A 22,388-nucleotide genomic window follows, 5' to 3' on the forward strand; every position below is an offset into this window, starting at 1 on the left:
TTCTTCCAGGGATGCTGCCTGTCCCGCTGAGTTACTCCAGCAATATGTGTCTACCTTCAATTTATACCAGCAGCTGCAGTTCTTTCCGACACAGGTATTGCATTATGATCTAAATAACCAGACCTTCACACCGTAATGGTGCAGTGATGTGTCAAAGTTTAATAATTAAGTAAACATAGCCTTACCATTGTTTAATCAGGAATTTAGTAAGTTGGAACATTGCCTGTCAGTCTCCAGTCTCCAGTTTTAATGGATGACAAATTTCACTTAGCATAGCCATTGTGATGTCAGTGTCTGTAAATAATTGTCAACATATTTAACAAATGTATAATGTTACATGCTGAACTGGAAAGCAAAAATGCTGTGAAGGATATTGAAATTGTATTAAACAAGTGTTAGTGGATTATTCAGATTTAGGTATAAGCATTGTTTATAGATTTTAAATAAGAAGCGGTACTTATGATACTTTCATTCATGTGCATGGCTTCATTGCTTAATATTTTTAAAGGGGAAAATCTGGTAGAGTACCCTCCATAATGTTTGGGACAAAGACCCGTCATTTATTTGTTTGCCCCATGTACTCCACAATTTGAGATTTGTAATAGGAAAAAAAATCACATGTGGTTAAAGTGCACATTGTCAGATTTTAATAAAGGCCATTTTTATACATTTTGTTTTCACCGTAGAAATTGCAACATGGGGACTCTGTCTCCGTTGTGACCAGCGGGAGCAGGGGTGGAATTGCGGGTACCGAGGTGACACTTGTGAGGGCTTCTTCTATGATGGGAGAGAGGAACATGACATTCGAGTGTTCCAACACCTAAACTGGTTCAAAGTAGTGGATGGCCTAAAAGGATAGGGAAGCGAGAGACCCAAGATGAGTGTTGAAGGCTGATTCTTGAGCACACATTGCTGATAGACAGCCCCACCTGGACTTGCACCTATTTCTCCCCTACCCCTCTACCTGGAGTATTGCGTACAGCTTTGGTCTCCTAATCTGAGGAAAGACATTCTTGCCATAGAGGGAGTGCAGAGAAGGTTCACCAGACTGATTCCTGGGATGTCAGGACGTTCATATGAAGAAAGACTGGTTAGACTCGGTTTGTACTCGCTAGAATTTAGAAGATTGAGGGGGGATCTTATAGAAACTTACAAAATTCTTAAGGGGTTGGAAAGGCTAGATGCAGGAAGATTGTTCCCGATGTTGGGGAAGTCCAGAACAAGGGGTCACAGTTTAAGGATAAGGGAGAAATCTTTTCGGACCGAGATGAGGAAAACGTTTTTCACACGGACAGTGGTAAATCTCTGGAATTCTCTGCTACAGAAGGTAGTTGAGGCCAGTTCATTGGCTATATTTAAGAGGGAGTTAGATGTGGCCCTTGTGGCTAAAGGGATCAGGAGGTATGGAGAGAAGGAAGGAACAGGATACTGAGTTGGATGATCAGCCATGATCATATTGAATGGCGGTGCAGACTCGAAGGGCCGAATGGCCTCTACTCCTGCACCTATTTTCTATGTTTCTATTCCTTCCTCTGGCATTATAATTTGTCTTGCACCTTTGGATTTAATCACTGTACTTTGTTCCAACCATCTTTCAAGTCTGGTCACAAAGCTTCCATCATCTCCACATTGGTGAGAACTAACTTTAAGACGAAGTTTCCTAGTTTCATGAACGCCAATTTACGTGCCCCCATTGTTTTACATTTTGCTGATTCATACGAGAACTAGTATTGGTTATTTGTGTAGACCGCCTGTCTGTGTGCAAATTTTAATTTCAAGGTGATACTGCTTTCATTGTACATTAGAACAGATATTCTGATGACTGGTTCTTGAATTAATGCCTTGTACTTCCACTTAATTTTATCACGCCTGTATAATCCCTAAAATTCTGCAGTGACAATTTGGAGAAACACCAAACCACTTTTCAGATGGTTGTCCCCATCAGGTACCTGGCGATGTTTAAACAAATGAACAATAACTTGATTGAAAGTCTGACTAACTTGATCAAGAGGCTGACTGACTCTTGCTCCTACTTGGTGTTCTTCAGCTAGAAGTTTGACAGTATTCGATTTACAGTCGCATTGACGTTAGGATTTGCAGTAATCACGCATTAAGTTCTAAAGGTAACAGGGTAGATTAACGACAGCTGAGTCTTGGCAGCAGAATATTGAGTGTATATAAATAGGAAACAAGAGATAATATTTGTTATGGTAGCATTGTCGTTCAGTAATTTTACCTATTTTAACAATACCCAATAATGATTCTGAGCAGTAGTAATTTTCAAATATGAAAACTAATCATCATTAGTTTTCATATGTGGCAGATTCGGAGCTTTGGTTCCATTCAGTGACGTGTGGCTCAATGTGAAACAGCTTGTACATTCACTATTAATTCAGGGCTTGGAAGCTAATTCCTTGTTTACACAGTGACCTGCACTTTAAGCTAGGCTCAGCAATCTAATCCATCAGTAGATTGAATAGATCTGGCCAGTTTGCCCAGATAGGCAACTCTGCATTTTGTTTATGCATGTTAAACCTCATTAATGCAATGTGTTGTTATTGGATTCATCAAACCTTAATTTAACATTATTATTCAGATAAAAAGTATGGTTATGGCAAAAGAGAAATACAGTAATTGGAAGGAAAAGTATTTTCTGACAGACACATCAAACTTAATGCCTCTGCTTGTATTGGCTTCATGCCCTGAATGTAACTTGGGTCCATTTCAATGTGGGGTCATGGTAAAGTTCCAGCATTTGGAATACATGTATTGGTCTAATTAATAGTAGTATATTGGATTTCAGCAGGTCTGACCTCAATAGGATGTTATGTGTAAGAAGGAACTGCAGATGCTGGTTTAAACCGAAGCAAGACACAAAAAACTGGAGTAACTCAGCAGGACAGGCAGCATCTCTGGAGAGAAGGAATGGGTGATGTTTCGTATCGAGACTCTTCTTTAGACTGCATGTCCTGCTGAGTTACTCCAACTTTTTGTGTCTATCTTCAGTAAGATGCTTTAAACAGTTTCAAACGCTGAAGGGCCAGTGGCCTGTGGAAATCAAAAAGAGACAGTGCTGATCAGTGCAGAGGTCATGCTAACCATTATGTTTGCACATCCAAATTCCTTGCCGGCTTTTTCCCCACTCATAGACTGTCAGTTTGCAATTTATCATTGGCATATTTACATTTGATGCACAATTCTTTAGCAAGTCTGCTCCGTGTGTGTGCGTGCGTGTGTGTGTGCCCAACTTGTCCATGACTACTAAGATGCTCCATCTATACTCATCTCTCCTGTCCTTGTTTGGCCCATGTCCTTCTAAACCTTTCTTATCCATGTACCTGCCTGTCTTTTATATGTTGTTATCGTACCTGCATCAAATGCCTCCTCAGCTATTTATTTGGGTGGCACCACCGTGGTGGCTGACTCGCCAACAGTCTGTATGTCCCCTCTATGCCTTTATTATTTAAGTGCGTTTTAAAAATATGATTTAGTGTTTCCTGGTTTGTTTTATATGGGGGGGGGGGGCGGAAATTCAGGGGAAACCTTTTTCAGTCACTTAATTCGACGGAGATGCAATTTTTCTCCGTGTGGTATCTCTGTCCCACTCCTGCGACTTAACAACATGGAGTGGTGCGGCCTTTCCTGAAGACCGGCCCGGAACTTCAAGCCGTGGGCGTGGCACGGACTTACCATCGCGGAGCCTGCAATCCTTTGCTGAGGAACGGCAGTGAAACGGCTCCAACCGCGGGGCCTGTGGACTTGATGCCACGGTCTCCGGTAAGAAGAGGCCGATTCGGGAGCTCCGATCCATCCCGATGCTGGAATTTCAATCATCCCGATGAGAGGGCTTTGGACATCGGACCGTCGGCAGCAGTGAACTGCGGAGGGTTCAGCCCTAACCACGGGTGAACAAAGGAGGAAGATGACTGAACCTTATTGCCTTCCATTACAGAGAGGAATGTGGATTCCACTGTGGTGGATGTTTATGTTACATTTTATTTTATGTGGCTGTGTGTATTGTTGCTTTTCATTTACTATGGCTGTATGGTAACTCAAATTTTACTGTACCTTAATTGGTGCATGTGACAATAAACGCAAACTTGATCTTGAACTTATTCCATAAACCCGCTACCGTCAGTGTGAAAAAACTGGACCTCGGGTTCCTATTAAATCTTTCCCAACTCACCATAAACTTGTGTTATTGATTCCCCTATTCTGGGTAAAATACTCTGTGCATCTACCCTATCTATTCCCCTCATAATCTTGTACGTAGATGCTGTCGTAGGTTGTCGCCATGTTAACGTAGGTTGTCACCGTTGCTGACCGGTGAAATCCATTGTCATATTCGCTGACCTGCTACGACTATGACAGTCGTCTAAAAATCGCCTAAGTGGGACAGGCCCATTAGGCCCAAACTTGTGCTGATTGGTGATCGAGTACACTAGCATTCACAGCCATGATTGAATGGTGGAGTAGACTCGATGGGCTGAAGGGCCTAATTTTGCTCTTATGAAAATTCAATTTGTGGGTTCAGCAGCACTTATCGATCAGTATTCACACCTTTCTCACTACTCTCTGACCTTACTGCCAATGCAAAAATAAAAGGACTCCTGGCAGATATATGTATTGCTAATTTATTTATGGAAAAAGTCATGGAATTCTTTTCTAATTTAGATGACATTCCTGGATGGTTGCTTGGGGCAAAGATCTATCCAAGATAGCTTATTTTCAGGACTTTCTAATATGTGAAAAGCCAGTGGAAGATTTATTTCTCTCTACCGTTACCTTTCTCCACCAAACTCCTACATCACAACCTTGAAGTCGCCTAACTATTTTGGGTTCATCTTGTATTATCAGACTGATGCTCTGCTCTATATTAATCTTTGCTACTCAGAATTCATGTTCTCTTTCCTGCATGTGCATTATATTTTCTTTCAAACAGCTAATGAATTGGTTTATTTATTGAGAGCAGGGTCATGCGAGTCCTTATATGATCTGATGAGGATATAGTAGATTTGGTAACGTAAGTTTTGAAGAACTATCCAATGTTGACCCTCGAAAGGATTTTCTACATTGAATTAATAATGAACTGAAATGTAAATGACTGACTGGCTGTTTTTATAGGATTTCAGGTTGATGTGTTACATATGCCAGTCTGTTGTAGTTTATAACTGCCATTGAACTGTAGTTTGTAACTGCCATTGAACTGTAAGTCTGAGATTTGTTACTCCAACTGACTTTATGATTGATATCACTTTCACTGCAGGGGTCAAAACTTTCACTGTTCTGAGGTCAGTGGTCTGGCTATTTTTAGGGCTGGACCAAAAGAAAATATTTCACTTCATCTCTGTGCGAGGTTCAGATGAAAAGCTTGAATTAATATTTACTTGTACTGAAATAAAATAGTTTTTAAAGAAAATGGAAAGAATGCAAAGAAGGAGACTGGGCGGTAAAAAGCTAAATATAGGGATTTTGGTTTCAGTTTTTATGCAAATCTGACTGTTTATTTGCATCCTAATAATATAAAATGTTCCTATTTCACTTAATTTTTAGTGGCCACGCATCCGTCTTCACAGCCTGCTTGCGATCTTCCACTTCAGCTCAAACTTGACTAACGCTCTTTACTGCAAATATAAGCAGAAATGGCTGAAGCAAGTTCCTATTATCATTTCCGTTTCTCTTAAGCCCATTCTACATCTAGCAGGAGAAACCCAGGTGGATTGTTCTTTGTGGGTACCTGCATATTTTTCGTAGTCATAGTTATACAGCAATGAACCAAATTGTCAATACAACAATGCAACTCTAGATGCCCAACTACACAAATCCCATTTGCCTGTGTGTGGCCCACATCTCTCTAAACATTATTTACTTATGAACCTGTCTAAGTGTGTTATGTAACCTTATGTAACAACGTTCCTCTCAGCAAGTTCTTCAATAGTTTAGACTTAAATGTAGGAAACTTTTTTTTAAATTTGCAAGTAATATTCTAAAACATGGCGGCAATAGTTGGGAACACAAATATTTTGGACATCAAGAAGAAATCAATGGTCAGGTGGACGGGCAAAATGAAATTGTCCCATGAAGATTAAGCAATAGTATGTTGGGGTGAGCAAACTCGAAGCATTGGAAACTCAGAAAGCAGCAACATAATCAAGGACCACTCATGCCCTGGACATTCCTCCTCTCCCTTTGCTTGTTGGACAGACAATACAAAGCTTGAAAACACGTACCACCAGAATCAAGAACAGCGTTTTCATTGCTATTATCAGACTTTTGAATGGACCTTGCATTTCTGGTCTCCCAATGTATCTCGTTGCAGCCCTTGTGCTTTTTTTATCTGCACTTTCATTATAGTTGTAACGCTATATTCTGCACTCTGTTCTCTGTTTTTGCATGTTATCTGTTATCATGTATGACTTGATCATAATTATTTATTGATGATTTACAAAAGTTTTATTTTTGTGTTACATGAGATGCAAGAATAATAAACCAATCTCAATATCAAATACTTGGATTGATCATAGAATAAGAAAACAGGCAGGTTCTATTGAGTTTGAAACATTTGGCCAGATTTAGAGTACCGTGCATTTCTGGTCATCATATTGCCGAAAGGAAGTGAAAGCACCATATGATATGGAAGATATTTCCAAGTATGTTGGTAGACAAAGGGTGGCTCGGCTGGAATTGTTTTTTTTTTTTGTAACTGTATCTAAGGGGAGGTGAAATTTAAGGCTTGGATAAGGTCAACAGAATGACCCACCTCCCTTAACTCTGAAGGTAGTAACCTGCTATGTTGAAAGAGGGGGGGGGGGGGGGGGGGGCATTTTTCACTCAGATAACGAGGGAGGTAGAGACACTCAAATTAATATTTGATGTAATATAACATGCAAAACTGCAGACTGAGAACTTGTTAGCATACTCCAGGGAGGCATGGATACAATGCCGGCAATTTCTATTTGGCGTATTCATATACTATTTTAATTGCACTAAATAAATAAATACTGATACATTGAATTGGTGCTCCATAGATGTGTGTTTTTGTCATCATTAGTGAAAAACATTGCTTTGTAATGTCATGGGCAAAGGCTCGGAAGTTTTAGTGCTTTTGTACTTTGTTCTGTTGTTGGTGAGGGCGGGGAAGGAGAAGGGCGAGTGGAGGAAGAAAGACGGAGCTTACAAACAGCATGTCCTGACATGCTCGGTGAATGCCCAGTCTCTATGTGAGTTGTCACAAAACAAATCTTTGTATTGAATGGGCCTAGTTTTGTCTAATAGCCATGTTCCTGAGCAGGAATGTAGCTTTAACCTGCAGAGTTTTATTCTTAATGCCAAGTATTATGTATTCAAAGCTAATAGTTGTGGAATGACTGCTATATTTAGAGCAGATTATTGTTGCTGAGATTTCCAACACTTTGTGGATCAATGTAACTTTATTTTCTTGCAAGGTTAAAAAAAACACATCCCATGATTGAATGACATGCTATTCACTTCGGGACTTCAAGTTCATTTTTTTTTACACTATAAAGATTTCCCAATGTTCTGAACATTTATTTCCTCCTGCCGATGACTAAGCTTTTTAAGTTATCGTTGCAGGGATCTCTTGTTCAGTTGTGTTTTAAACAAAATTATATTTGAACTAAATTTGTTTTTGGTTCTACTCTTAAAGGTCCTAACTCTTTGCCAGAAATGTCAACATGTAATGCTGGCCAGAAAGATACCAGTGCTATGTATTTTTAGCTAGTTTTCCAATGGTGTGTCCTATAGAAATAGGTTAACAGTTGTGACAGACATTCCACAAGTTTGTAAGGGGAGTAAGGCTGATTATGCTTTGACATTGCTGTTACTGCTTTTATTTTAGTTCTTGTTCTTTGTACATTATCCCTCTTATACATTTGTGAATATATATGCATGTCTGTAAGCTGAACAGGCTGGGTGTAGAGACTAGATCAGTACGGTAACATTTTTTGCAACTAACAAATAAACTGAAATGAGACCTTGAGGGCCAGGCTGCGAATTGCTGAGCTGCGTTTTTTTTCTGTTTGTCGTGCAACAGCTGAATGTATTTTTTCCAATAATTCTCACTGGTTTAACCTTGACGGGTGGATGAGGCAGTGATTCAGATTTGCCGTTGTTTCAAGGGAACAGTTTCAAGGATCAAACTAGCAGAACAGAAAAAGGCACACTCATCTGTTTAGTTACAAATCAGTTTTATTGGCAAGAGAACAAAAGCAATACTTGTGTTGGGGTATGCGCGGGGTCTGTTTCACAGCAGCACATCTCTCTCCCTCTTCCCCCTCCCCCTCCCCGCCGCTGATTGCGACTCACCACTTGGGTGAACCCCTCTCATACATAAACTATAACTGACGCCTGCCTTTATACGAGTAAGAAATCCGCCGTTCAAATAACCGCCGGTAAGTCCTGGCCAATAGCGCTGCTCCAAATTCAAACTATAACCAATGTCAAGGTACTGTATCTGAGCGAGGCCCCCCTCCCACCCCAACCCCCGGGAACAAAGCACTATCTGCCGCAGACTGATGCGTAAAGCAATACACAGCCCTACAGTCTTGGTGCACAAATCGATACGCACAGCGCTACAGACTTGCCGCGCAAAGTAATACAAACAGCGCTGCCGGTTTGGCGCACAAAGGTTTGAACAGAGCGCTGTCGACTTAGTGTGTGGGAATTTAAACAAAGAGCTGTCGGCTGTAGCGATATGGGTTTAAATATAGCGGTACTGGCCACAGCTCTATGTGCTTTAAACAGCGCTATGGCCACAGTGCTATGGGCCACAGACTGATCGGGCAAAATTCTCGTACAACAGCCGTTCACATAATGTCCACACAAAACTCTGGTTTTGTAACCTGTTGGGTCACTGAATTAAACTCCTTTTGAAATAGTTGCTGTCACTTCCTTGCTCCCATCTCCAGTTTTAAACCGATGCGTGGCAGCGAAATGTGAATGGAGCCTCAAGTCCATTTCTGTTCTCGTTGTTTGTATCGATTTTGTTTTTCACTTGTCATGTTCTAACACTAACCGTCTGTTTTCTAGATGTTCGCGAATAACGATGAAGCTGCGATAAACAAGAAACTACCAAAGGAACTTTTACTCAGGTAAGAGCAACACAATTCAATCCAAGAAGAAACCCCTTTCCGGTACCATGTTGAGGCTGTTTATCAAAAAACATGACCTGATTTGCAAAGTCATTAGGTTGAAATGCTGTTGGTGGGCATTTAAAAAAAAAAATGCTGTTTAGAATTTGGGATCATGAAATGTTTAAGCCAAGATCTAAAAATAGATTTGCTCGTATTATGTTAAAACCCCAGCTTATTCAAGCCATGAGTATTTAGTTTTTAACCTTGAACTTGGCCTTATGCTCTTCTCTTTTTGTTATCCTACTTTCAGAACTTTGTCTCTTGAAGTTAATCTGGGGTTTTTGGTAAATTTCTGAAAAGTATTGAACAAATTGTTTAAGCAGCTACTAAAAGTTACTGTTTGAAATTTAATAAATTGGTAAGTGAAAACTTGAACAAAAGCCAGCGACACTTATTTTAGGGCTTCATCTCTAATATTGATGCTTAATCTGTTTCGGTGGTAAAACATTATTAAATTGATTTAATTTTCAGGAGCCTATGTTTTGTCCCTTTTACACAGTAATCCTTGATGATTGGCAGTCATAGAGTCGTACAGCATAGACACTGGCCCTTCGGCCCAACTTGCCCATGCCAACCAAGGATCCTCATCCATATTAGTCCCACCTGCCTGCATTTGGCCTTTATAATACCTCTAAACCTTTCCTATCCATGTACCTGTCCAAATATATTTTTAAATGTTGTTGTAGTTCCTGCCTCGACTAGCTCCTCTGGCAGCTCGTTCCAAATACCCACCACCCAATGTGTGAAAAAGTTGCCCCTCAGGTCCATATTAAAAGTTTATCTTTAATTACTTCAGCCATAAATCATTTTTTAGCAGATCTATCTTTTCCAGAATGGTACAATACGTAGAGATACTTTGTTTTTTAATTTAGATTTCTCCACATAGGAAAGGATGGCAAAGTACGAATTTAATACACATCTCAACTACCCCTTTGTAGTTTGCAGTTAATTTGCTTTTTGTGAACTACTGCATTCTGAGTGGTGTAGATTTTGTACAATTAGATTGCTTGGCCATCTCAGTGTCGAGTTGGGTCTGGAACTTCGACGCCCATTCCATGCAAGAATAGCATCTACATTAAAGTTCCTTTCATGGTCATTTATCTGTGCGACTTTGTACAAAGTGGCTTCTGTCACCTGGGATTACTAATTGTTATGACAAAGGTGCTCCATTTAACCTATGCATTGGAATTTGTTGTAATTCACTTAACATTGATTTTGTACTTTGAGTGATTGAAGAACAGTTTCTTTCTAATGCAACAAACAATCTGCTGAAGAAACTCAGTGGTTTGAATAGCAAATGTGTGGGAATGTGCCAATGTTTTGGGTTGAAACCCTTTATCAGGACTAAGAATGGAGAGAGAAGAGCCAGTGATAATGAGGAGAGGTGAGTGGTGAGACTGGGTCCAATGGGTGAGTGGTGGAAAGAGGAGTGAAGGATGACAGGTATATGGTGTTCGGTGTGGCAGGGTTGGAGTTGGGAGAATGAAGTAGACAAGGCTGGAGTAGCTGCACTTGATTCTTTCATTGAAGGGCTGTTTGGCTCCCAGGATGGAAGAGGGAGAAGATAAGCAGACCAGTGAGTATGAAGGCAGTGGTCCCTGTGGAAGATGGAAAGGGGTGGGGAAGAGATGACGTGGCTGTTGGTGGGATCTCATTGCTGCTGGCAGAAATGCTCAAGGATGATATGCTGGCTGCAGAGGCTGGTGGGGTAAAAGGTGAGGACTAGGCAACTCTTCTGTTTGGAGGAAGATTGGGTGAAAGCAGAAGCTTCAGGAATGAAGCAAATACTGGAGAGGGCGCCATCAATCATTTTATCATAAACAATGGTAGATAGTTTATTTTTTGAGATGGATCTAGAAAAAGAAAAGTGTCAGAAATGGTCCAAGTGAATTTGCGAGATGTTGGGAGTTAGCAGCGAAGGTGGTAAACTTGATGATTCCATGTGGATATGGGAAGGAAGTACCAATGCTATTATCAATGCAACATAGAGTTTGTGGAGGTTTGGAACAGGGATTGCTCCATGTAGCCAATGAAAAGACGAGCATGGCTAGGGCTCATGCAGGTTCCCCTGGTTGCACCTTTGATTTGTAGGAAATGAGAGAAGTCAAAAGAGAAGTTGTTAAGGGAAAGAACAAGTTCATCCAAACATGAGAATATTGGTGGTAGGGAATTGTTTGCTTTCGGGCATATGGGACTGGATCTGTAACAGTTTTAATCTTTTAACCATTGAAATGCAGATAAATTTGTGGGCCTAAATTGACAAAATCTATTTGAGATTGGGTAATCTTGAATACATCTGACACCGAGTTAAGTTGTGGTTGAAGTTCCGTTTCTGGAAGTGGAATCCAGCAGCACTTTATTCTGCTTTTTGTAACATTCTGTGTCACAGTCTTTAAAAAATGTATATCTTGATTTCAGAGAATTTTCTGTAATTCTGTGTAATGTTAGCAAAAATGATATGCCTTCAAAAGAACTGGAGGTTCTTTAACAAAGATTTTGTGCAAAGTGTTGATTTGAGATTTACGAGATTATTTTTGATACTTTGTTTATTTCACTCCTAAGCCTCAGTGATATTGTCTGGGTGCTAATGTTGTAAATTCATTCTTGGATTTGATGTTATTTTGGCTTATGCTTGAGCACTTTAATTTTCTTGCTGTTGTTCTTTGGCCCATATTGAGGTTCTATTTGCCATTTCTATTTGCTTAAAAATATATATATTTAGGGCTAGCCAAAGGACATTGGGATTGTTCCTCTGGCTTGACCACAACCAGATTTCAATTATTTAACCTTTAATTTTGATATGACTCACTGTAGGCATAATACAGCTCCTAGGTACGTTCAAATAGTAGTCAAAGGAATGACTTGGTGGGAAAACATCTGTGACTTAATGGCACCTTTCTGCTTTTAATTATTATGTAGTAAGAAGTTGTAGGGATATTTATTTGCTTGGTGTTGATCGCGATTTGAGTCTATTTAAATCATGGCTTTTGTTTTGGGAAAGCCCAGACCTGGGAATTTAAAGGAACACAATCCAATCTGTTTATACGATTTTCTTCTAAAAATATTCCTAGTCCTTCGCATTGCCAGTTACCGAAAATAATTTGGGCAGGAAACACAATTGAATTAAGCACCAGGTAATTAAAATACTCAAACATTGTTTTTAGCTGTGAGTGGAAATATATCAAGAAGTATTTTTGTGTAATCAAGAGCTATTGTGCTGTAGGCAGTTAGGAATGAATGTACCTTGTGCTGGCATGAAAGCTTTGATCATAAACATGCCATTTATAAATAAGTTGGGCCATAAGTGTTGATGCAAGCGGAGTCGTCTGTCATTGTGGAGCAAACTCATGATTCGCCCAAGTTCACAGCTCTGATCTCTATTAGCTATTGGCAAAGGCTTATCTTCCATAATGCACACTCGTGGCTAACTCAATTGATGTTTGTCTATTCCAGATAAAAAATATAAGATGCACAGGCATGAGGCATGAAAAGTCTAATGAGAATTCTATGATTTTTCAAAAACATTCCATTGAGACTTGTCCATAAACTTTGTGGACTGAAAGTTCATCACAATATACTCTCCAAATATAAAGTGCTATTTTCAATAGATTCCTTCCTGATCATCTGCCATTCATGGTTTTTATTCAAGAAGGAACTGCAGATGCTGGAAAATGGAAGGTAGACAAAAGTGCTGGAGAAACTCAGCGGGTGAAGCCTATTTCCTTCGCTCCATAGATGCTGCTGCACCAGCTGAGTTTTTCCAGCACTTTTGTCTACCTTCATGTTTTTTATTTGGTCTGTGGAAGAAAGTTTGTGAACGTTTGTATGAAGGAAGCTGGTTAATGCGTTCCAGGACAAATAACCATGTTCCAGGACAAATTGATGAGTGGGTGGAGTTAACCTAAACTTACTTTTCTTTATGATTGAGAAGGTCTAATCTTGTATCCAAGTATTCCCATCTATTCTATTATCCCACTTATTTCCCTGTAACCTCTTCCACTCCACATTGGTACCGACTCCGCACTCGTTCTCTTGCTGCCTACCTGGGCGGGGGGGGTTTAAGTAGCTTCTCAATTTAACAGCAGGTCTTTGGGATGTTGGAGGAAATTGCAATAAATCAACATGACAACAGGAAGAATGCATAAACATGGACAGCACCCAAGTTCAGGATCGAGCTCAGGTTGCTGAAGCCACGGAGAGTGGTTTGTCAAAGTTTTTAGTGCATAAGCAACTAGACGTCATCTCCTCTATTTAGTTCAACTATTCTACCTGATTAGTCCATTTCATGTGTTGTATATATTTTTACATGTATTCTATTATCAAGGAATGGGCAGTGAGAGCATGGTCAGCATTTGTTGTTTACTCTTAGTTGTCCTTATGAAAGTGATGGTGAGTCACTTTCCCGAAATGCTAGATTCTTTCTAATGAAGGTGAAAAAGCTACTTATTTTAACTACTAAACCAGGTTCGCTTCTTAATAAACAGACACCACACAAACTGTTTGGTAGACCAGTTCAAAACTTTACTTAACATCGGCCGATGGAAGGGAGGGAGAACTCCAGTGAAGTGACCAACACAGACACTTGACTGTCCTCAGCCACCTTTTCTTAATGAATTACATTGCCTTAAATAGGGTTTTTTGTTCCCCTTAGTTCCACAGACATTAGTCATGGTCAGAGGTAGGGCGATCTCCACATGCATCACATCAAACCTTTTTTTTTTTTAACATGGTACAAGATATACTAAAAACATCCATTTGCTTGCTAAATTTCCACTTGGTTTTTTGCTGGTCCCTAATAAACATGGCCATCTGGTTTATTGCCTCTTGCTTCAAAGATGTGACCACCTATGTCTCTCTTCCTCTATCACCTCCTCCCCCATAAACATTGGTCATTTGGTTTATGGCATCTCACTTTAAAGATTTGACCAGCTATCTCTATAGCTTCTCCTCTGCCTGTCACTTGGGAGACAATGTTATAGGATTTATTATCTCACACACATCGCAACCTGAGGCAAGCCTAATTTGAGACTAAATATAAGCTGTAAGCTAGCCCAGAAGCCAATTTAATATCTTCTTATATTTTTTACTAAAATTCGGCTTCATCAAAGGTAGGTGTGTTCAGTGTAATTAGGGAGGCGATCTATATTTATCAGAGGTCCTTGGTGCCAAACCTGGTCAAATGCTGCCCTAATAACTGCCCTTGAGTTCTAGTTAGTTATTTGGTCCAAATTTGGTTTAAGGTTGTGATGAGGTCCTAGCTAATTCTAAACTGGGCTCTGGTGAGCAGATTATCATTTATCTCTTCTATCTGTTGACAAGAATTGGGTGGTAATTGACCAGATTAGATTAGTTCCTTTTTTTGTGAACAGGACAGCGCTGGCTCATTTTCCACATTGTTGAAAGATGCTACGGCCACAGTAGCATTGGACGATCCTACGGCCTACGGCCATTGGACGAGTGTGGCTAGAGAAGGGGCTTGTTCTGGAGTGCAGTTCTTCAGTGCTGCAAAAAACAAATGCTAGAAGGACTGATGAACCTGGACAGGAAACGGCAACATGCACATATTGCTTCCCCAGATATTGCATGACCTGCAGAGTTCTTCCAATCTTCTGTTTTGATTCCAGCATCTGCAGACTGTTTTTGTCTATAATGCTAGAGTTGGAGTAATTAACGAGTCAAACAGCAGCTCTGGAGAACATGCAGAGATATTTTGAATCTGAACCCTTGTGTATTGGCACATTTGCTTTGCAATAACCAATGTTGGATGATAGTATCATGGAATGAATTGAATAGTCTGAAAACGGACTCAATGATGAGAATGTGCAGAGAAAGCAAAGACGGAACGCCTATTCAACACCTCTGACTAAACATGGTTGCAAATGCTTCAGCCTTTAGCACTCGCATAATGGCTTCAGCCTTCATTGAGGCTGAGATGTTCGTAGAGCTGTCCCTCTTGTTACATATTTAATGGTCCATTATCATTTGCAGCTAGCTGTGTCAGAACGACAGCTTTGAGCTGATTAATTGATCATGACATTGCTTAGCTGTGTATTCTACATGCTGTCAGGACTGTTCAGCCATTAAAATGGAAAAAACCTAGGGATTGTTTATTGACATTTGCAGGATTTTTGAAGCTGAAGTTGAATTGTTTTTGACAACTCGTATGTTAAGAAGAATTATGCGCAATTGCCTGTTTAATCTAGTTTTAAATAACCCTGCCCCTTCACCTACTTATTTCAACTCGCTCAAGTTTATATAATCTAAGATGAAGCTGAATGCTGGAAGAACTCTATTGATCAAGGAATATCTCTGCTGAAAGGAATAGTTAATATTTCAGGGTGGTGACCTATAATCAATTGAATTCCCGAGGGAATATTACATTATAGGAAATATTGTTCTTTGAATAGATTTTGAATAGTTTTTTTTTAAACATAGTGGGTCGGATGGTTATTGAAGTTGACTGGACATTTTGTAAGAAGATCTCGTGATGTTTTGATCTTCATTCTTTCCCAGAGCTGCACGGTTCAGTATTCAGTGATACCGTTTTGTATTTGGAATATATACTCCTGCATGCAAATTATCTGTCACGGTTGCACCTCTGGTCACAATGGCTGATCTTGAAAATGATGAGCACGATAAATGGGACATTATGACAGTCGGGATAATATGATGAATGCAAGTTTTGTTTTCCTTGTGGCTATTCATAGCGCACAAATCTGTGTGAAAATTTGAAATATCCAGTGTCACTGAAGTATACAGAATTAAATAAGAAATAAATGAAAATCTGCTGAAGGAGATTTGAGTGTGATTTTGGGGTTGAAAATCATGGAAGAATTTGCTATATCATAAAATGTATTGCTGAGAAATTAGCTCTTTCGCATACCTTGTCTGTGCCAATCCCTTTGTTGATCGATACTAATTCCATTTTCCCACATTAGGACTTTATTTTTCTATGACTGTTTATTTAAATGCCTCTTACACAGTAATTGTATCTGATTCCTCAACCACTTCTGGCAATGTGTTACAAAAATCTACCTCTCTGTGTTTAACCCCCCTCAGAGCTACTTTAATTACGCAATTTAAACTGATACCCTCCTTTTTGATATTCTTTCCATCGGAGAGAGAAAAAAGGTCTACCATACCTGTGACTCTCATAATTTTGTATACTTTTGTCAGGCCACCTCTCATTCTTTGCTCCAGAGATTCCATTCCCAGCCTCTCCAATATTTTCCCAAAATCCTGCATTGTGGGCAACATCCTGGTGAGATTCCATCTGCCAACCTTCTATCCAACTTTCCATCTGATCTATATCCTGCTGCAGTTTTGGACAACGATCCTCGCTATCCATAACAATCGCTAACTTTCATGCTTTCTGCAAATTTAATCAGAACATTTTAGATGTCGATGTAGGAGGTAATATATGGCAAATAGCAATGTTCCCAGCACAGATCTCTGCAGTATACCACTAATCACAGTGGAAGTATCTTCGCCATGTAGACTGCAGAATTTCAAGAAGGTGGACAATTAGAATGTACTGCACCACAGTCTTAACCGGGAGGACAGATTGCAAGGTGATTTATAAGTTTTTAAAATGCTAAGTGAAATGAATTTTGTGAGTGTGCAGAGTTCCATGGATTGAGTGTGAAAAAATTGGAGGAATTCGATGGATTTTCTTGTGAAATTTGTGGAAAATTGGACAAAGGCCACAGTGATGTAAGGGCTCTGCAGATTGATAGATTCTTGATTAGTGCGTGTGTCGGGGTTTAGAAACATAGAAAATAGGTGCAGGACGAGGCCATTAGGCCCTTAGGCCCTTCGAGCCAGCATAGCCATTCATTGTGATCATAGCTGATCGTCCCCAATCAATAACCCGTGCCTGCCTTCTCCCCATATCCCTCGATTCCTCTAGCCCCTAGAGCTCTACCTAACTCTCTCTTATGGGGAGAAGACAAGAGAATGGAGTTGAGAGGGAAAGATAGATCAGCCATGATTGAATGGCGGTGTGGACCTGGTGAGCCGAATGGCCTAATTCTGCTCCTATCACTTATGAACTTAGGCCAGGCGGCTTGTGTGGGGGGGGGAAATGGACAGTAAATTTTTGTTTGAAGCCCTTCTTCAGACTAATGGACGTCCATCTTTCAAAGTAGGATTTAAAAACTTTATCGGAGGCTGATTTGATTTTAATTGGAATGTGATGGTTCTTTGAGTAGTTGTATGTCAAGTCATTGAAAGACATGGAGGTGATTGGGAATAACAAAGCAAGAGCCCACTTTGTGGGAGTTCTCAGGAGATTAAATATTCGATTGAGTCTGTGGAATACATTTCAGATGTGGATTAAATGAGCGTTTCTCAGTCTAATATTTGGAGTGCCAAATTACTGATTCATCCCCATTGGGAATAATGTTGGTAATTCTTCAGCATTGCTTTTGAGTCTCTGGGAATAGAAGATTGTTTATGGTTGTGCAATGGCATTTAACCTTGAAAGATCATCGCTGGAATGTTAAAATGTTTGTGCGATTTTAGAAATGTTCATGTATTTTAAAAAAACTCCCCTTTTTTTTCCAATCGTCCCATATTTCCCCATTCTCATACGTTCTCGAGTTATGGGAGTAGAATTAGGCCATTTGGTCCATCGAGTCTACTCCGCCATTCAATCTGCCAGGTAATCCCATTTTCCTGCCTTTTCCCCATAACCCTGGACATCCATTCTAATCAAGAATTTGTCTATCTCTGCCTTAAATATGTTCACTGACTTGGCCTCCACAGCCCTCTGTGGCAATGAGTTCCACAGATTAACTACCCTCTGACTAAAGAAGTTCCTCTTCACCTCCTTCCCAAAAGAGAGCCCTTTACTTCTGAGGCTCTGACCTCTGGTCCTAGACTCTCCCACCAGTGGCAACATTCTTTCCACATGCATTTCATTATTCTGTAAGTTTCAATGAGGCCCTCCCCTCAACCTTCTGAACTCCAACGAGTGGAGCTCTATTGCGGTCAAACGCTCATCATATACTAACCCACCCATTCCTGGAATCATTCTTGTAAACCTCCTCTGGACACTCTCCAGAGTCAGCACAACCTTCCTCGTATATGGGGCCCAAATTTGCTCACAGTACTCCAAATGCAGCCTGCCCAGTGCTTTTTACAGCCTCAGCATTACATCTTACCCCCATTAATCAGTACTTTTTCCCCACGAGTGCACCCTGTATATCTGCACTCCACATTCTTGCTGTTTTCAGAAAGAGTTTCTTCTGCATTACCTTTTGAACTATTTTTCAACCATCAATGGATTATATTTTAGCATTCCTACAGGTGAGAGTTGATCTTACATTCAATCTTTTCATAGAATGTGATTTTTGGTGGCAAGGCGAGCATTTGTAGCCCTTCAAAAGATGGTGATGAGCCTTGAAATATTATTTTGTGAAAGTATCGCACAATTGATTTTTAGACTTTCAGTGTGAAGTGATTACATAGTCGTTGAAGAAGACTCTGCAGATAGTTGAGTTCTCGGTTGCCTGCTGTCTTTCCACTTGGTAGAGATCTTTTGAGGTAGCACAAGTTATTGCTACAAATTTCTGCACAAACGGTGTGCACAGCAGCTGCCATGTGCCAGTTGTGGTGTGACTGTACTGAGGGTATTAGATGGATGCCAAGCAGGCAAACTACTACTTCTCAGCTCAGTTAATGTACTTGTGTGTTGTTGGACCTACACTCAAACAGGAAAGTGGAGAGAATTCCTTCACACTTCTAAGATGTAATTAAGATAAACTTGTCAAAATTCCTGAGAATGCTTTCAGATCAAGACGGCTTAATTCTTTCAGAAAATGGACATCCCTTCTCAATGGATTTCACTGCATTTCTAGTAACATCACTTTTTTTCTCCCTTTTCCCCATATCTTTATCAATTCTGTAATATCCTAGCTCACTTTTTAAGAATCAGTTTTTCAATGGTCAGTGTAAATTTGGCATAATTGTTCAATTATGTCCTTCTAAAATAGATTTTGCAGTTTTCTCTGACTTGCTGACTCGCCTCATTACTTCAGTGATGCATGTGTACAGCTGCATCTCATCTGCAGGTGAATTGATCATATTGTGTTTGCTTATGCTAATTCTGAAGATATAAATATTTTACAAAGCACATTGAGGCTTTTAAATGATTGAAGAACAAGTATCTGAAGAAGGGTCTCGACCCAAAAAGCAATCCATTCCTTCTCTCCAGAGATGCTGACGAACCCGCTGAATTACTCCAACATTTACTCCAAAAAGAGGAGTAGGACATTTCCTCGTGTGCACCAGCCCTAGGCTAATCTCCATAGAGCTGCTGACTAGAGAATATAAAAGGTAAACAGGAAAAAATAAATTCAGTCGTGAATGACTGATTCCTTAATTTCTATGGTCTCTTTTTCTAGATGCCTGATTAGGACAATTTTATTTGGTGGTGAAGTGTTATTTGTTTCAGTTTTGTGTTGTTGGGTTTTCCATCATGTGAGAAGAAACCTTTTTTAGGATAGGGTGACTATGTTGGCTGGAGTCTTACACCTTGCTTTGCTTCTGTACACGAGTAAATCTAACCTTTACTAATGTTGGCTGAGGGGAAGAATATTGCTTGGGGTCCTGCAGTAGTACCCTACATACTTACTTGAGGAGGAGAGAAGACCAGGTTTAATATTTCATCTAAAAAAAATAGAATTGCCACCCTTTGGACTGCACTGCAATATCAGCCAAGATGTATATGTGGACTTGAACTTGGATGCAAAGAGAGGACTGCCAGCTGACAGAAATATCTTTAAATGGTTGGTGCTCCAAAATTAAATGCCTACTTTATTCATGAGCATGGTTTCTATATGCTGATGTAGCTTTTGCTGCTGTGTGTATGTAGGATTTAGCATCACAATGCTGCATGCATTTCTTGTGATTGACTCATCAAAGTGCAGGTCTGCCTGCCTCCGAGGATGGATATTACAAAACACTATTAGCGGAAGAATTCATGAGCCTGCTCCCTGGGGTGCTCGCCAATATTTATCCCCAAATTAGCACCATCAAAACAGCCACTTGCGGGAGGTTCCTGTAATGAATTGATTGCCACATTTCCTAAATCACCAAGGTGATTATTTCATTTGACGCAAAGCACTTGGGACACTTAATTTGTGACATTTTAAATTGTGAAAGCTAAGTTGTTTTCCTCCTTGGTACTGAATTGACATAGCCTGCTGAGCAGGGCAGCTGGGGAAATCTGAATCCTGCAAGACTGTAGTGGAGGCAACACTACTTGGTTGCATTTGTCAGTGCTGTTGACTGAGACATGCTGTATCAGCTTCATGTGGTGGGGACGGGGAGCACTGACGACTGAAGAGTACAGCAGACCACCCTTTCTCCAATGTGCCCAGGAGAACATTGCGGAGAGAATGGGAGCACAATTGTATTTTTTCAACAACAATAATAATAAACTATTCAATGCAGGATCTGCATATCTGGATGGACTACTGTTATGTTGCAGGAAGTAACTGCAGTTGCTGGTTTAAACCGAAGATAGACACAAAATGCTGGAATAACTCAGCGGGATAGGCAGCATCACTGGATAGGAATGGTGATGTTTCGGGTCGAGACCCTTCTTCAGACTCTTTTATGTTTTGTTTGCAGTTAGTGTGGCTTGCTAAATTTACATTAAATTTCTTCAGTGTTGCAAATGTAACCCACCTTTGTGGATTAGACTAACTTTTATATTAACCATATAACCATACAACAATTACAGCACGGAAACAGGCCATCTCGGCCCTATAAGTCCGTGCCGAACAAATTTTTTTTCCCCTTAGTCCCACCTGCCTGCACTCATACCATAACCCTCCATTCCCTTCTCATCCATATGCCTATCCAATTTATTTTTAAATGATACCAATGAACCTGCCTCCACCACTTCCACTGGAAGCTCATTCCACACCGCTACCACTCTCTGAGTAAAGAAGTTCCCCCTCATATTACCCCTAAACTTCTGTCCCTTAATTCTGAAGTCATGTCCTCTTGTTTGAATGTTTAATTGTAGCGGTTCCCGGGCGGCGATTCTCCTTGTCAGGAGTCTGCAGGGCTGCCGGTCGGGTTTTTAAACTTCCCACCGGTCTGCTGCTGTTACCAAACAGCTGTTCAGCGGACCGGCATAGCGCAGCTCCCTGCAGCGGTCCGCAGCGTGTGCGGTCCCGTTAGCGCCTTTCCCCCTCCACTGTCGGCTCCTTCGCTGGAGTCGAACGGGGGCCGCTTCCTCTGCTGCTTTGCTCCCCCTGGAGCAAAAAACCACAAGGCCCGATAAAGGTAAGTACTTACCTCACGTCCTTGGTTTGCGGGAGCGCCCGACTCCCGCTGGCCGCAGTTTGCACAGCTGTGCGATAATGCCGCACCTGCGCACTGGGCTGGGATCTTCACGGAATCACTCACGTGACTCCGAAGTAAAATTGTTTAATTTATCCAGATTGCACATAAAGAATCAATTGTTTGTCGAATTCTCTGATGGAAAAGGATGGCACTTGTTTACTATTAATTCAAGATGTGTGTCAGTTTACGAAGTTTTACCCACATTTTAACGTATGCTTTAACCAGTGAAAACTAATAATTATGCCAAATCTTAAGATCGAGACCTTAAGAACATAAGAAATAATAGTTTGGAGCAAGTTAATTGCCCCTCAAGCTTGTTCTGCCTTTGAACAAAAGGTCGGTGGAGGAAAGCCACACACCCTGCCAGTCTCAGTTGTGCCTGTACAAACTGTTAATATTGTAGACGCAAGATCAGCCTGCATTTGAGTACATTCACAGAAAGCAACTAGTCCGGATGGAGTCCCCGACTGCGTCCGCTGAAACTGTACGGATCAGATGGTAGAGGTATTCAAAGATATCTTTAACCTCCGATTTGGGTTGTCATTGAGTAGTGAAGCATCAAGTAGTTCCTAGTTAGATGAAACTTGAGTTCTGGTATTAAATTGTTAGTCTTCAGCACTGCAACCACGGAGGTTAATTGAGTGTGTGTGGTTAATAATTGTGCTGAATATACCTATGGCCAGCAGCAGTTACTTCAGTAATTTTTTTTATGATCCATCTAGTTTCATTATTCTCATTATTCTGCTGTGGAGGCCATCAATTGATATTTTTAAGGCAGAGATAGATAGATTCTTAATCAGTACAGGTGTCGGGGGTTATGAGGAGAAGCCAGGAGAATGGGGTTAAGAGGGAAGGGTAGATCAGCTATGATTGAAT

General features: G+C 40.5%; 1 protein-coding gene across 3 annotated transcripts in view; it reads left to right on the plus strand.

The window, feature by feature from the left end:
• LOC129710080 (F-box/LRR-repeat protein 20) overlaps positions 1-22,388 on the plus strand; it is a 105,338-nt gene that overhangs the window by 33,123 nt on the left and 49,827 nt on the right. For 2 of the 3 annotated variants that reach the window (XM_055656792.1, XM_055656789.1), the window contains exon 2: positions 9,049-9,110. In XM_055656792.1, coding sequence (XP_055512767.1) covers positions 9,049-9,110 — 62 coding nt within the window. Of the gene's footprint in view, positions 1-6,913; positions 7,221-9,048; positions 9,111-22,388 lie in introns of those variants that run through there. The other variant, XM_055656790.1, reaches the window with a different exon arrangement.

The sequence above is a fragment of the Leucoraja erinacea genome, chromosome 27, assembly GCF_028641065.1.
Source record: "Leucoraja erinacea ecotype New England chromosome 27, Leri_hhj_1, whole genome shotgun sequence".
NCBI lineage: Eukaryota > Metazoa > Chordata > Chondrichthyes > Rajiformes > Rajidae > Leucoraja > Leucoraja erinaceus.